Source organism: Marmota marmota, unplaced genomic scaffold, assembly GCF_001458135.2.
Source record: "Marmota marmota marmota unplaced genomic scaffold, marMar, whole genome shotgun sequence".
NCBI lineage: Eukaryota > Metazoa > Chordata > Mammalia > Rodentia > Sciuridae > Marmota > Marmota marmota.
The window spans coordinates 1332575-1348669 of record NW_026000229.1 but is presented as its reverse complement, the minus strand read 5'-3'; the positions used below and the strand labels follow the sequence as shown (position 1 = coordinate 1348669).

General features: G+C 39.5%; 1 protein-coding gene across 1 annotated transcript in view; it reads left to right on the top strand.

Annotated features, from left to right (window-relative positions):
• The window catches only part of Gabrb3 (gamma-aminobutyric acid type A receptor subunit beta3), a 218903-nt gene extending 203116 nt beyond the window's left edge, over nucleotides 1-15787 (top strand). Inside the window, exon 7 of the mRNA XM_048793541.1 lies at nucleotides 11137-15787. Coding sequence (XP_048649498.1) covers nucleotides 11137-11472 — 336 coding nt within the window. The 3' untranslated portion in view covers nucleotides 11473-15787. The remainder of the gene's footprint in view (nucleotides 1-11136) is intronic.
• The last annotated feature ends 308 nt before the right edge of the window (nucleotides 15788-16095 follow it).

Here is a 16095-nt window from a genome sequence, read left to right as displayed (position 1 = left end):
CCTGATTCCCTTGGTCTGGCTATCGCGCTCACGGGAGAGCTGGGAGGGGCCCTTAAGGTTTCCCCGCTGTGTGGAGAGGGAAGGCTAGGGGATTACACACCTGTTGCCGCCGGTTTCAATGGAGTTATCTCCTCCGCCACATTCTGGTGTCGTCAGTTCTCTGCCATGGTGGTATCCCATGCAAATGGCGACAGTTCGTTCCCTTTGCCGGGTGACCAATGCAACGGGTGGGTCCTGACTGTCTCTCCCAAGCCCTGTTTCAATCCTGTGGCCACTGCCTATGAAGGCTCTGTTGGCATTAACCTCGGTAGGATCAGAAGGGCCGACCAGTTGTTTCAGCGGGATCGTTTAGTGCTGAGTCACAGCAGTTTGTCTGGGAGAAGCAGGCGAATGGGAGCTTGAATTCAGCCGATCCAGGCTCGGTGTGTGTTCTGAGAGGCCCAGACTGTTCGCCCCAGATCCACGTCAGCTCAGCATTGCCTAGTGATCCTGAGCAAACAGCCTTTAGACGGTTTACGACTCCCTATGCCCGCGCAGCTGAAGAGGTCAGAGACTTGATCTCTCCGCGCCCGCCGCCATGTTGGATCCCCAGCAGAATGCATTTTGATTCATTGTACACAAAAGCAGCACAACTTTTCATTTCTCCTGTCATACATGATGTAGTGTTGCACCATTTGTGCAGTTATACATGTACGTAGGATAATGATGTCCATCTCATTCCACCCTCTTTCCTGCTCACATGCCCCATCCCCACTCCACCCTCCCCTTTGCCCCACCAAAGTTCCTCCATTTGTCCCATGCCTCCCCCATTAATAATCAGCATCCACTTATCAGAGAGAACATTCAGGCTTTCGTTTTTTGGGATTCACCTACTTTGCTTAGCATGACATTCTCCAACTCCATCCATTTACCTGCAAATGCCATAATTTTTTTTCTCTTTTAATGCTGAGTAATATTCCATTGTGTATATATACCAGAGTTTCTTTAAACATTCATCTATTGAAGGGTATCTAGTTTGCTTCCACAGTTTAGCTGTTGTGAATTGAGCCGCTATGAATATTGATGTAGCTGCGATACTACAGTATGCTGATTTTAAGTCCTTTGGATATAGACCGACCAAAGAGTGGGAAAGCTGGGTCAAATGGTGGTTCCATTCCAAGTTTTCTAAGGAATTTCCATATGCTCTCCAGACAGATTGCACCAATTTGCAGACCCACCAGCAATTTCCTTTTCCCACACATCCTCGATAACATTTATTGTTGTCTGTATTCATGATAACTGCCATTCTGACTGGTATGAGGTGAAACTTAGAGTAGTTTTGATTTACATTTCTCTAATTACTAGAAATGTTGAACATTTTTGCATATATTTGTTGATCAAATGCCCCTCATAGAGGAAAAAGTAGTCCTAAATCTTCATTATGTCGGATTAGGCCCTGACTTCATTAACAAGATTCCTAAAGCACAAGAAATAAAATTAAGAATTAATAAATGGGATTGACTCAAACTAAAAAGTTTCTTCTCAGCAAAAGAAATAATCAATGTAAGTGAACAGACAGCCTACATTTGGGGAGCAAATTTTTGCCACGCCCATCAGATAGAGCACTAATCTCCAGGATATATAAAGATCTCAAAAACCTTAACATCAAAAAACCAAACAACCTGATCAACAAATGGCTTAAGGAGCTGAATAGACACTTCTCAGAAGAAGACATATATTTGATCAACAAATACATAAAAAAAATGTTCAACATCTCTAGATAATTTTTCTAATTGATCATTTCACTTCTTTCATTCCCTCAAATCCTCAAGAATATATTTCAACTTGTTTACAGATTGGCCTTGTTCCTACGTTTCTTTTGGTTTTTAAAATTCCCATTGTTAAAGCTTCTTCTGTCTCAAGACTGTGGAGATTTCCCTGCACTTTCCCATTCCATGATGGGTCCGCCCCTCACAGGGAGTGAGCAGCTCCTTGGAGTATTGCCTGTGCCTGCGGTGGCCCAGAATAGTCTGCAAATGTTCATGAATGAATGGAGGCATGTTAAATGAATGTAAATGACTCCCTTCCTTTCAGCAAAACATAAATAGAGTTGGTCTGAAAAACCCAGGATCTGTGAATAAAACTAGGCTTTCTATAGGCAAAATTATCTTGAATTTCTTACTGGAAAATATACTCAGTACCATACTGCTATGTTTCTAAAGAGGTCTGCATCCTACTATGAATACACAATTTGCTTTGGCCGTGCTGTTTCCAAGGAAACTAGGATTCGTCACATCATTATTGTTTCCATGACAGAGACACACATACACACACATACGAATACAATGCTTTCTCTCCAAATTCCTTTTCTATTTAAACAAATTATGAATTTATTTCCTTTTCTCTAAATTGAAGCTGTTTAGAATGGTCCAATTGTTGTGCTGCAGAAACACCTTTTTAAGAGTGAAGCATGAAATTTTAAACAAAAAGACAAAAACCAAACATCTCTAACATCCACTGAGAAAATTAGGAGAATATAGACACAATATATTATTAATCAGATGCAAAGGAAATTTTCGATTGACTCATGAATCCATTTTTGTTCTTCGTTTTTCAAAAAATTTGCTTCTCTGTTTTCCCAGAGGTTTTGGAAACCCTTTAAATGTTGGTATTTTTCAAAAATTGTTAATCAGCTCCTAAGATGTGAAGTCAATGTGAAAATGTATGTATTCTAATTTTTGATGCATATTTAATGCTTTTAAAGATAAGGACTAAAAATTGTTCCTGACTCACCTAAAAATGTAGTGGTAATTTTTAAGTAGAAATTAACCACCCAAAAAGTTTATAACAAGTCATAGGGAAGAATATAAGAAAAGTGAGAAAAGTATCAGAGATCTTATGCAAAACAAAAATCTCATTATACATACAGGAAAATAACTTCAACTGTCTTTTGCAAATATTGAGTCATTAATTTTTCCTCTAACATGTGGGATTTTTATCAGTGTGGCCAGCTATAGCCTGTAGCTTCTCCCTGATAGCTACTGGCTCTACAGTAGGGACTTGGCTTATCTCTGTCTTTTCTGAGACCCCTGAGGCATGTCAGGGTGAGGAAGTAGCCTTGTGGCACTGTAGGCTCCAATGAGGAAACTATACCACCAGTAACTGCCTCCAGAACTGTAAATTTATTGACCCTCCTGAGAGACCATGAATAAATTTTCCTTCTATGTAGTGTTATGTCGTATTCTAACTCAGTAATTGATCCATGGATGTTTGAAATGTTTGCATACTCACATAATTCCTCCTTAATCCAGTGATCTAATGTAAGCCCTGACTTTAAGTGATTTGTGCTTATGGTGTATTTGTGCCTGAGTTGTTTCTGTACCCAAGAATTAGTTTTTAGTTACAATGCCCACATTATAGTTACAAGCCTTGTGGTATTTTCCAAGTTGTCCAGTTGGTATTTAAATTTCATAAGATGTCAGGAAGTCAAAATTCCTGTCAAGAAATCAGAACCACAGATTCAATACCATTCCTACTAAACAGCAAGATCTTGTTCCTTACATGACAAATCCTGTCTTATTCTTCTAAAACTAGAGTCTTAACTGAAGCTGGAAGGTAAGTAGAGACTGAGAGAGCCACTATATGGCATTCTAGCGACATATTCCCTGAAAAAGGTGAAAGACCCCTCTGTGTATTCTGGATATTCTGGATAAGATATTAGTTTTTTTTTTTTGTTTGTTTGTTTGTTAATTTTTAAGATTTGCACCTGTCAAGGTTCTAGAGCAGGAAGAAAAACTTCATTGAAGTCGATGATTCTAATTATAGTAGATATGAGATGGACCCTTGAAAATAACAAATATTCATGAAATGTTTTAAATTGAAAGTCATTTGTCATTTTATATAGGGAATTACAGAGTTCATATTTCACCACAGTCACTTATTTCTATTTTAAGACCTACATTATAGATGATAGAAAATGATGAGCATCTCTTTTGGAAATGTTTGTTTAAAATTTTTAGTTTCTAAGATTTAACACATTTTAATAACCCTGTAATCCTTTCAGGGAAAAAAAAAATTGCAGATGATTTTCATGTAAATTTTCTATACTTTGGTTCACTTTTTAATGACACTATGTGAGTGTAAAACTATAAGGAGCCCAACTGTTTCCCAATAAGATCATATTAGTTATTATACATTTATGGTCTTTTGCATGCTAGAATAAGGCTTAACTGCACTATTGTTTCCAAGTGTCCATCTACTCTGAAATAAGAATAATGCAAATTTCCAACAGTTCCCGAGTCCTGTGGCACGTAAGACAGCTACAAACAATTCATAAATGTCCAATGCATTCAAGAGCATTTTAGTTTTGCAAATAATTAGTGAGATTCATAGAGAATTGGGTGTAGCTTCCCTCAGGTGAAGCTTACCTCACTAGAGTTCAAAGGAAAAGACAAATATACAACATTGACCACAAAGTCTTGGGACATTGATGCATACAGATTTATCACTAAATCTTGAAAACTCAACCCAACACGCAATTGGCCTCATTTTTATGTGTTCTCCACTCACCCTGTGCAGTCTCTGAGATCACCATATATGTTCTCATCCCTTTGCCAGATGTTACCCTGTTCTCTCTACCAGAACATCTTTCTTCTTGCCCAATGTCTCCCTCTCCTTCAATCTCAAGGCAATCATTTTCCTTTACGGCATTTTCCTTGATTTTTTCCCCTACCATTTGTCTGAATTCTGCCTGTCACTCCATACTCCAAAACTGACTTTGTTCCTGTTTTAATAACTTCTAAGACATATTCTCTGTGCCTGTGAAATGAAAACACTTATATCCCTTGTGCCCACCAAGCCTTCCCCATTTTGTAGTATCCAATTCCTATTTGTACCAAAATACACATGGTATGATTCCCAGGTGGCAAATGTTCATGTAACATGTATCCATGAAAGTGTGGCCTTTGGTTCCACCTGACTGGAGGTGTTTTTGTTTTTGTTGGGTTTGGTTTGGTTTTGTCTTTCCAATTTCCTAGTGAGAAGAGACAGGAAAACTCACAAATGTCATGTTTTGGGGTTTTTTAAAGTTCCTTTTTCTTTGGTACTGGGGATTGAACATTGGGGTACTTAACCACAGAGCCACATCTCCAGCCCTTTTTATGTTTATTTTTAAAATTTTACCTTAGTTCAAGACAGGGTCTTGCTAAGTTGCTTAGGGCCATGCTAAATTGCTAAAGCTGATTTTTAATTTGCAGTCCTCCTGCCTCAGCCTCCCCAACTGCTGGAATTATAGGCATTTGCCACTGTACCAGGCTAAATGTCATGTTTTTAAAGCCAGGTGAAACTGAATCATTAGGATTCTTAAAGTATATCATTCCTTTAAGAAAAGATATTTCTTTCCTTGGTATTTTGTGGCACAAAAAAAATGTTAATTTAGATCCCTTAGATTTTGATCAAAGAAGATTTTTCATATGGTCTTTCTGAGATTAAGATGGTATTTTTTAAAATGTATTTAAAGGGCAAGATGCAGTCTTTTAAAAAATGTGTTTGCTAATTGTTCAAAGTTCTCACCTGCTAGACTCCTTGAGGGTGAGAACCTTCTCATTTTTATCTTTGTGGTCCTGAACCAGGTCCATAGTGATGGCATGTAGCAAGTGTGCAGCTATATTTTGCACGAATATTTCTGGAAAAACCCAGGTTCTTCATGTTCATATCTCCAGTGAGATGACCTCCTGAAGTGGACCCTGGAGCTTTCATCTCATGGTTCTGTTATTTTTTTTTAAAGAGAGAGAGAGAGAGAGAGAGAGAGAGAGAGAGAGAGAGAGAGAGAGAGAATTTTTTAATATTTATTTTTTTAGTTTTGGGTGGACACAACATCTTTATTTTTATGTGGTGCTGAAGATTGAACCCAGCACCCTGAGCATGCCAGGCGAGCACGCTACCTACCGCTTGAGCCATATCCCCAGCCCCATGGTTCTGTTCTTTAAAACATAAAATAGAATACAGAGAGCCATTTTCTAGAGCTAAATAATGTTTTACAGTTTTTTGTCCCTCTCTTGAAAAAAACAATTTCAGTTTTCTGAGATTCCAATTAATAATATCATTATTTTGAAAAGAATAAATTATATATTTGTATTTTAAAAATAAATGTTCATCTTCCATTTGGGGTTATTGTCTGATTCGCCCTCAGGTACACATTATTTTTAAACATATCACCTTACCATTTAAGTAGAACTGTTTAAAATGTTGGAGACTTAAATAAGATCAAATTGAGTTTGTTTAATAAATGACCTCAACTTATTCATTTTCATTAAGCAGTAACCAAAATCAGATATTTGGTGGAATGTCACCCAGATTTATTCCAGTAAACTGAAGTAATGGAATAAAATGAATTAAACAGGATCCAGCTCACTGGCTGAATTTCTTCCCCACCCCTTTATGCAGGACAAGATGCCCAGTGTGAGCCAAAGGATTCATTCCCTCGCCATTCAATTCACTTCTCTGTGGCATAAAGCAAAGTGGAAGATGCTGGGGGAGATAAGGATTAGTGAGACAGAGTTCTTTCCTACAGAATCTTTTATTCAACTCACCTTTGCTTAGGTAAAGGCCATATCATATGTCCATGTCCCTTTCCAGTCTCCTCCCTCTTGTGTCCAAAGCAGGTTCAGTTCACCCACTTCTTAAGGAGAGCGAATGACTACTGGCATTCCACAGCTGACCCTATCAGTCCTGCTGCCAGGTCCCAGCCCAGGACACACTCCTTTCGTCTGCTCACCTGTTTTAGACACACCTCAATTTATCTTGGGCTTCTCCTCCCACATCTCTTGGCACCATGAGAGAGTCTCCTGGATGACCAGATGCTTCCCTGGTCCTGAAAACAGCAAACAGACTTTGTCATTGAAAAGGTTTTACTGTTCATCAATCCAGAGGAAGATGATAAAAAGAACAGATACAGAAGTTTCAAAATCTTACTGATGTCTAACATTCCCAGTACTTTGGAGATATAGAAACATCATTAGAATTTTCCTGCCACTGTATAAAAAGTAAGAAAAATATGATTTTTTCTCATTGACCCTTCCTCCCCATAACACTCTTTTGAAGGGCCTGCTCCCCAACATATGTGGGCCATTTGCATCTCCAAAGGCCCCAACCTGGCTGTCTTCCATGCTAAGAGCCTGCCGAGTCCCTGAAGATCCCCCTGGTGACACCCTTCATCCTGTAGTTCACAGGCAACATCTTTTAGGAAAAACAAACACCTCTGGGCTCAGGACCTGTTTGCAGCTATGTGGGTATTCATGTTCTGAGGCTCAGACAGAGTCTGGAGTTGACAGGTCCTGGTGGGGTCTGAATGGTAAATAACTGTCTCTCCACTCCTCACCACTCTCAGAACTGCCAAAATATAGAATGGAGCAGGTGGTAGCCAAGCATTGTGCTGTTGTGACCACAGCAAGTACGCCAGGGAGACTTCTGGCAAATACTGGGACTTGTGGTGATGGCAGGAGGGAAGCAGTTCTCCACAACTCTGGGCTTTTCTTTTCTAGACTGCCCTAAGGGGAACAGAGACCAGTCCACTGTACTCTAACTAGGAATCTTCTCTACACTGTCTCCTCTCAAATTCAACACTTATACTTGACCAGCAAACTTGAGCTGTGCTTCAGAAATATGTCATTTTTCTACTTAGAAATCACATTTATGTTTTGTTACCAAAAGTGTAAAGTTGGAATTCCTTAACCTGACATACAGAAAACCTTACTGGCCTGACTCTGGTCTTCTTTCCCTAACATTACTAGATGTCCTTTCCTATTATAAGATGACATGAAGATGATAATAAGCTGAGCATGTGCCAAGACCCTTGAGTGTGAAGCTGTTATCTCCAAAACTTGAGTACCATTCAGCTAGTTTGTCTCTCTCAAAATACGTTACTTAATCTTTGAACTTTTGCTTGTGGTCCTTTCCTGTTTTTGTTTGTTTGTTTTTAACTAGTGATGGGAATGAAACCCAGGTCCTGGGGCACGCTAGACAAATATTCTACCACTGAGCCCACTCCCAGTTTTCTTTAACTCATTTTTGAAGCCCACTGAAAATACATCTTTCCTCTCACCTCCTGTAGTGGTTTGGAATATTGCTGTGTCAGATTTCCACAAACTTAGGTTAAAACAGTGCCCATTTTTACCGCACAGTTCCTTAGGTCAGAAGTGCAGGTCATGGGGGCTCAGCTGGGTCCTCAGTGTATCTGACAAGACTTACATCAAGAAGGCTCTGAGGATAAATGTGCTTCCAGGCCCATCACGGGGTTGTCTACATACAGATCCCGGTGTTGCAGGGTGTCAGCTGACACTGGCCTTTGCGTCTCCTGGCTGTCCTATTCTTTCTATCAATGATAAAGTGAGTCTTTCTTAGGCTGTGCATCCCTCTGTTGCTTTCATTTCTCTGACTCTCTGTTTTGCTTCTCCCTGGAGAAAGTGCTCTACTGTCCTTATGAAAACTTATGATTTGATGGGACCCACCTGAGTAATCCAGGATAATTTATTTACTTTAAGGGCTGTACACTAAAAAGTTATGTTGTAACTTATTTACAGGTTCTGGTGAGTTAGGTATGAACTTGCTGGGGGCCATTGTCCGGATTCCCACACCTCACCTCTGCTAAGCATAGCTAAGTGACCTTTAGTGGTATTCTCAAACACATTGTACTTAACTTAGCATCTTCTTGGGTGTCCTTGTGCCAGAGCCTGAGTGGCCACTGGATGTTTGTAGCCCTTCCTGAGGCCCTGCCAACTTGCTGTCTGGAGCTATTCCACTTGGGGTCCTAACCCCCTAGTCCTGCTCCAAGCTCCATCAAACCCCTCTCTCTCCCAAGTCAGGAGTTGTGCATGAGTCCTCTCTGCTCACTTCACCACCCTCTCATCCAGCCCAAAGTCTTTATTGAGATTAAGGGGCAATAGGACACCTCCTATTAGAAGACTCAAATTAATGTAGTAACAGATTATTCCTTCACAAAATAACTGGGAATCATGGAAGAAGCCATAGATGTTTGACCTAGTGCTAGAAGAAGAGGTAGGCTTTCCACAGACTATGAAAGGGCAAGGAAGATGGCCCACCAGGCAGAGGAATGGAAGGCAGATGGGAATGGACAGAGCATGCTGGAGTGTATGCCCAGGGAATAGTGGCAGGGGCTGAAAGGCCATGGCACAGATAGAGAAGCGATGGTCTCCTCCCAGCAAGGATTCCACCCAAGTCCCCAGCTTTGGGATGTTTCACTGCAAATTCCATGGCAGACCCACCAATAGATAGACCACTGGAATTGTCATGAGAGATCAGAAACTGTATTTAGCACAGAATAAAATGTTATTTTAAAGTTTGGCTCCATGGTAGAAAGGGACTTTAGTCTATTTTCAGTATAGCCCATAACCAGGAGGCTTCCTGCCAGGACCAGGATCTGGCAAGGAGACCCTACATAAATAAGAGTATGTATCTACTCCACCAAAGTCATTAGGAGTGTCCTTTGATCACAGGACTATTTGCTTGCGTCTCCACAGTAATTTGGCATTTGATCTCATCAGAAAAGGGACAAGCAGGCAGGGAGTGTAGCTCAGTGTGAAAGTGAAGTGCATGCTTATCACACACAGGCCCAGGGTTCAATCCACAGCACCCTAAAGAAGAAAAGAAAAGGGGGGAATTGAATTCCAGAGAATAGATGAGTATACAGTAGTCATTTTTATACCTGGAGGATCCAAGAGCCCCAGTGGATGCTTGAAAGCATGGATAGCACAGAAACCTGTATACACTATATGTTTCCAACACATACACAACTATGATGAAACTTAATATATTAATCAGGCACAGTAAGAGATTAACACAAACAATAACAATAAAATGATATATTCAAAGTAAGGTGAATGTTGTATCAATATATCTTATTGTACTGTATGTACCCTTCTTCTTCTAGTGATGATGTGAGATGACACAGTGCCTGCATGATGAGGTGAGGTAAAGTTGATGACATCGTGATGTAATGTTAGGCTACTGTTGATCTTTTGACCACAACTTCAGAAGGACTGTTGAGTCACAAGGATGCTTGTTGAATTTAAGTGTGTGTGTGTGGGGGGGGGCAATGGGGCATTTTAGTTTTTACCCAATGTATACTTATGTTTGAATAGTTATAACACCTAAGGTAGGTGTTAATCTTGAAAAGCATTTGTGCTATAATTTCTTCTTCAGTAGGACTCATATCTATAATGTGAAATTGCAATTTGAAAACAGCCTCTCCCTTACTTTCTCTAATCTCCTTTGTGTGCATTTTTCTTTCCTTTTTTTTCTTTCTTTCTTTTTTAATTTTAAATTTATTTATTTATTCTAATTTGTTACATATGACAGCAGGATGAATTTCAATTCATAGTACACATATACAGTACATATTTTCGTGTCTCTGTTTTATACAAAGTAGAGTGACAACATCTGTGTCGTCATACACATACTTAGGGTAATAATGTCCATCTTATTCCACCGTCTTTCCTACCCCCATGACCCCTCCCTTCCCCTCTCTCCCCTTTGCTCTATCTAAAATTTCTCCATTCTTCCCATGTTCCCCCCACCCAATCCCCATTATGGATCAACATCCACATCTTATCTTATCTTTTCTTTTCTTTCCTTCCTTCCTTCCTTCCTTCCTTCCTTTTCTTCTCTTTTTTCTCTCCCCTCTTCCTTTCCTCCTTCCCTCTCTCTGTCCCTCCCTCTCTCTCGCTTGCCTGTTTTTTATTATTACCAGGGTTTGAACCAGGGGTGCTTAGCCACTGAGCAACATCTGCAGCCCTTTTTATGTTTTATTTTGAGACAGGGTCTCCCTAAGTTGCCTAGGGCCTCAGTAGATATTTGAAGCTGATTTTGAACTTGTGTTGCTCCTACCTCAGCCTCCAGAGCCACTGCGGTTGCAGGTATGCACTCTGGGCCTAGCTATGAGAATTTTTTTAAGTCAAGGAAATAGAGTATATAAGCTGCATGTAAATGTCCAAAATGACATTTTCCTGAGTTTGACAGATATACAATTTCTCTTGGATATAAGACATGATTAGGTGACATCATTCTGTCCTAGGTTTGCATATAAAAGTTAGTTTTGTGGACATGTCTGCTGCCTCACCATGTGTATTTTCTTCCAATTAGGTGGATGCTCATGGAAACATTCTGTTAACAACACTGGAGGTTCACAATGAAATGAACGAGGTTACGGGAGGTGATACCAGGAATTCACCAATGACCTTTGACAACTCAGGAGTCCAGTTCAGGAAACAGAGCATGCCCCGGGAAGGGCATGGGCGGTACATGGGAGACAGAAGCATCCCGCACAAGAAGACCCACCTACGGAGGAGGTCTTCGCAGCTCAAAATTAAGATCCCTGATCTAACCGATGTGAATGCCATAGACAGATGGTCCAGGATCGTGTTTCCATTCACTTTTTCTCTTTTCAACTTAGTTTACTGGCTGTACTATGTTAACTGAGTGACTGTACTTGATTTTTCAAAGACTTCATTTAACACTGAGTGAAATATTACCCTGCCTGTCAAGTTTTTATACCTGTACACACACAGACACACACATGCAGACACACACACACACACATATATACATACGCAATTGTATATATATGTGAACTTTCTCAGCATATATATAAAATACACGTGTATATGAGGATGTATGTGTATGTGTTTATACACACAGGTGTGAGCACCCATGTGTATGTCAAACAAATACACATACATATATACATTTTGCAGCTATGGACAATTTAACACAGGATGCATATTAAAGAAAGTCATAGTTTTTTCTTTTTTAATGAAAGGGACAAGTATCATCTAAATATTTTGCCTTGAGAATGAGGGTGTGAAACACAATATCATCCCAAAATGTGTCTTTTATTATCATAAGTTAGATGTTTTAGTTTAAAAGTCAGAAAGAAATCCTTAGTTAATCTTCAGAAACTCATACAGTGGTATCTCTAGTTTAAAATGAGTCACACACTTCATATCCTCTCTCTCAGTTTACTGAGTGAAGCCTGCTGGCTTTTCGGGTGATGGGGTTTGTTTTCAGTGGGTGTACTTTCTCGGTCATGCTTTAGTGGATGAGGTGAGTCGCTGGCCATGCACTTACCTGTTGTCTTAAACGTAGATAGGTCCCATGTTGACGTCTGAACATCCATCTTTTGAAACCCATTGGGAGTGAGTGCATCTCATTGTAAGTACTCTGATATCCAGCATGTGTGGGTTTTTCATTGTTGTTGTTGTTCACTCGGAGTGGATCCAGCTTAACTGTTGTGTGGGAACACGGTGGCACGTTTTGGCAATGACATTCAATCACCAAAAATGTGCTCTACATCTCCTACGGATTTCTAGGCCTGATATCCAACAGAAAGCATAGACGTCTCAGGTTCTTTGTTACTCTAAGGTAAAACCATCTAGGCTGATTTTCCCCCTTGCAGTTACGTTATCATTCATTCTTATAACATTGTATGTTACTATAAAATATATTTGCATAATATGCATACATATGTATATTTACCAAGGTTTTGTTTCTTATGCTTGCTATCATGGCAGCATGCAATGTCATATTTTTCATTATGTGATGTAACTACTTTCTGTTATCTAGAAATTAAGATTGAAGCTAAAACACCTCTACTGTTCGCTTTCAGAAACTAAGAAACATCCTCATGCCTTTATTTCTGTATCTGACATGTCTCATAAGCACATCCAACTACTCCTAGGCTGACTAGGATTCTGCAGGAACACTACCAGTACACACCACACATCACCCAACGACCCATGACCGTTCTCTGAGGCAAAAGAGGGCAACCTGACAATTAACACAGTCACTTTTGGTTCCTTCTAATCCACAGCCTCATCAGTATTTGGACTTTTTAAAGCTCGTAGAAACAAGACAAGGTGCACCGGTTTCACAGACGCAACCTTAACTTACTATTTAGATGAGATCTTTCTAAAGAAAAAAAGATGATATATTTTTTGTAAACAATATTTCTATCACAGGCATCCATAAACTGAAATGACTACAGTTGTGCAAACAGGTGTCACAGTGAAGTTCAGCATTTGGAAGACAAAACAAAAAGCAAAACATGCAGGAAAGAACTGCTAAATTAATACTTTATCCCCAAATGCCACATACTTCTCACCCTCTCTGTTCTGTCCAAAATGAATGACCAGAATCTGGTCCAGAGCTCAAATGACTGGTGTCAGCTTTTTCCAAATAGGTAGAGGCACTGCCCTCCCTGAGGATGGGTGTGGTGTGTGGACTGTCACCATGAGCGGACCACGACTTGATTTTTCTTTGGTGGCCATAGCAACCTTTAATTTGTGGGAGTCCGTGACAGTTCACAACCCACCATCAGAGAAAACATGATCCACAAAATCTCATGCTAGAGTCAATTACCAATTTTTATACCCGTTTCCCTCCTTCATTCCTTTCTTCAGCATCTTCTCCCAACTGCTGCTCTCTGGTTTTATTTTTGTCGGGAGATGAGCCAGTGATATCTTGGTCTTTGGCTTCTCTCTGGCAATTTTTTTTTTTCATGGGTAACAATGGGGGAATCCTAAAAGTTCAACAGATTGGGGAAAACCTTGTTAAGTGGCCTTATCATTGTTAACATGTAAAAGAAAAAAAAAACACACAAAACAAAACATTTGAAAATACCTTATCCCTTTCAATACTTCAGGTATCTTTTTTTCTGTATCCAGTAATTAAAGATGTGAGCTACACATGAGGAAGAGGGACCCCATGATGCAAACGAACCTGGACAAAAGCAGCTGATGATGGATTTAAGTGTATAATTTATACTATTCAGAACTGTGACATTAATTCTTTCTGGGAGAAAAGATATTCAAACATTTTTTTGATGCACAGTTGAGGTACCCAAATATCAAAGGCAGAGACCCCATGGGGCTCAAAAGAGCAGCAGTCTACTTCCCAAGGTTTTCTGGATTTAAATTTGCATGGTATAGTCATAATAGCTTTTGAGCTTTTTATATGCATTTGGCACCAAGACTGGGATCCACAACTTTGTAGACACTGCGATGAAGTTAACATAATAGCTATACTATAAATAGTGTTTGTAACTACACACACATACACACACACACATACATACATATATTCTGTAAAAAAAAAACGACGACAACAAAACACAACTTTTTAAGATCCTTGGGTATGTGTTTGCTTTATCCATTTCAGAAGGAAATTACTTTTCTTCTAATGAAATTATTTTATAGCTTCTCCATTTTTAAAAGTTGTGAGAAATATTGAAAGAAGAGAATTCTGGCTGTGTTAACACAAAAGAGTTGAATCTGATTCTCGGTTCTGTTAAAAATGACCTCTCATTACTCCACAGTAGGTATTGGAGCCAGCGAGTGACAGTGTTAAGGAGTTCTGAACCCGGATCTCTGACATTAAAGTGAGGTGGCTGTTGCCCATACCCAGACCTCTTGAGTAAGGAGAGAAAAGTTTAATTTGGAAACAAATGAAATTTCTTTCTCAACAACTGAAAGGAATAAACTGTTAATTTTCTCAGTAGTCCTGTCTCCAAAATGCTTCACAGGGGGCTCAAAATGTACAGAGGAATCTTATGATGACAGTTTGCTATTTCCCATATTCAAACGTTCTAGAGACGATTCAAGAGCCCTCCTACATAAATCCCTCCAGAGAAAGACTGATCAGACTTGAGTCATCTTCAGAACAAGTGTCATTCCTGTTCACCGACCCCAGGACTGTCGAGGGGTTTCACTGTCTATACCATGACACACTCATTTCCCCCCTTGAATCTCAAATGAACTAGAAAGTATGTCATGATAATATTCCCTTCAGGTTTTAAAGTGACATGTCCATCTGCAGTATCGTGTGTTTCTAATGCCAGCACTGGAACTTTGACATCTTCTGTCACTCCCATCAAAGGCACTTCTCTCCTGTCCAAACATGGAACTGACATTTCCACCAAGGAGATCATCTCAGAGGGGATGCCAAACAAGTTGGGGACAGATTTTAAGGGGACAGGCACATGGCAGTGGTAGGTGTTCATGTTCAGCATCTAGTAGGTAAACCATTGGTGTTTGTCCCATAAGGGTATGTTCTAAAAAGAGATGTTTCCAACTTTAAGTCTCCTGGCTTGAAAGTATAAATCATTCCATCATTCTTAATTTAACTCTCCACCTGAAACCAGTTCCTATTTCTGGCCATTTTATGAAAGCCAAATTTAAAAATTGGTGAAATCTTTGTTACTCTTGAATCTAGGTTGGCTCTCATCTTAGTGTGAGACCTCCATGAGAGTAACATTGAATTTGGGGCAAAGAGTTGCCCAGGTGGAATAAATTTTCCCAGGACACTAGCTAGTGTGCCTTGGATTGATTACCTCTTCTACTGCATTGAAAGGTGCCATGTTTTCCTGAATTACTAAATTCCCAACACCTGGGTAAACAGTGGCCTCCCAGAGAGTGGCTCAGGTACCATGCCTCTCCCTGGGGACAGCCCCATGAACATGTTTTGTCATTCTTGTCTCATTTTTCTACTTCACAAGTCAGTGAGTGTGTTCAAGGTAAGTACAGAATTATTCTAGTAGGAATAGATGATTGCTGTCATGATCAATTCCCATGTTGATTTCATTTCATTGTAAAGATAAATTTAAACCCGGTTTTGCTTAAGCACATTGATGTAATTTTTGGTATTATTTGACATGAAAAAAACAGCAAAATTGAGTGATAGATACAATATGAAACTTGTTGATGAATGAATTCAAATTTATTAAAAAAGGACTAACTGACTTAAATGTGAAGACTGATTTTTTTTTCTTCCTTGGCTATCTCTTATTGAAATGGTATGGCTATTTAATCCTGGTCATTCTCAGTTGTACATATGCATTTGGGTTATGCTAGAAGTAAAAGGAAATGAGCCTAAAATTGATTGCATAAGAAACCAATTGAACTTTGACTCAAAATTAAAAAAAAAAAGGTTGCATTTTAGTTTGAATTTCAAAGGACAGATAGACACACCCAGAAAGTATCTAACTTTCTGCAGGTGAATCTTTTGAGAAAAATAGAATTTAAATTAAAGGCCAGGGAACAAGTCCAT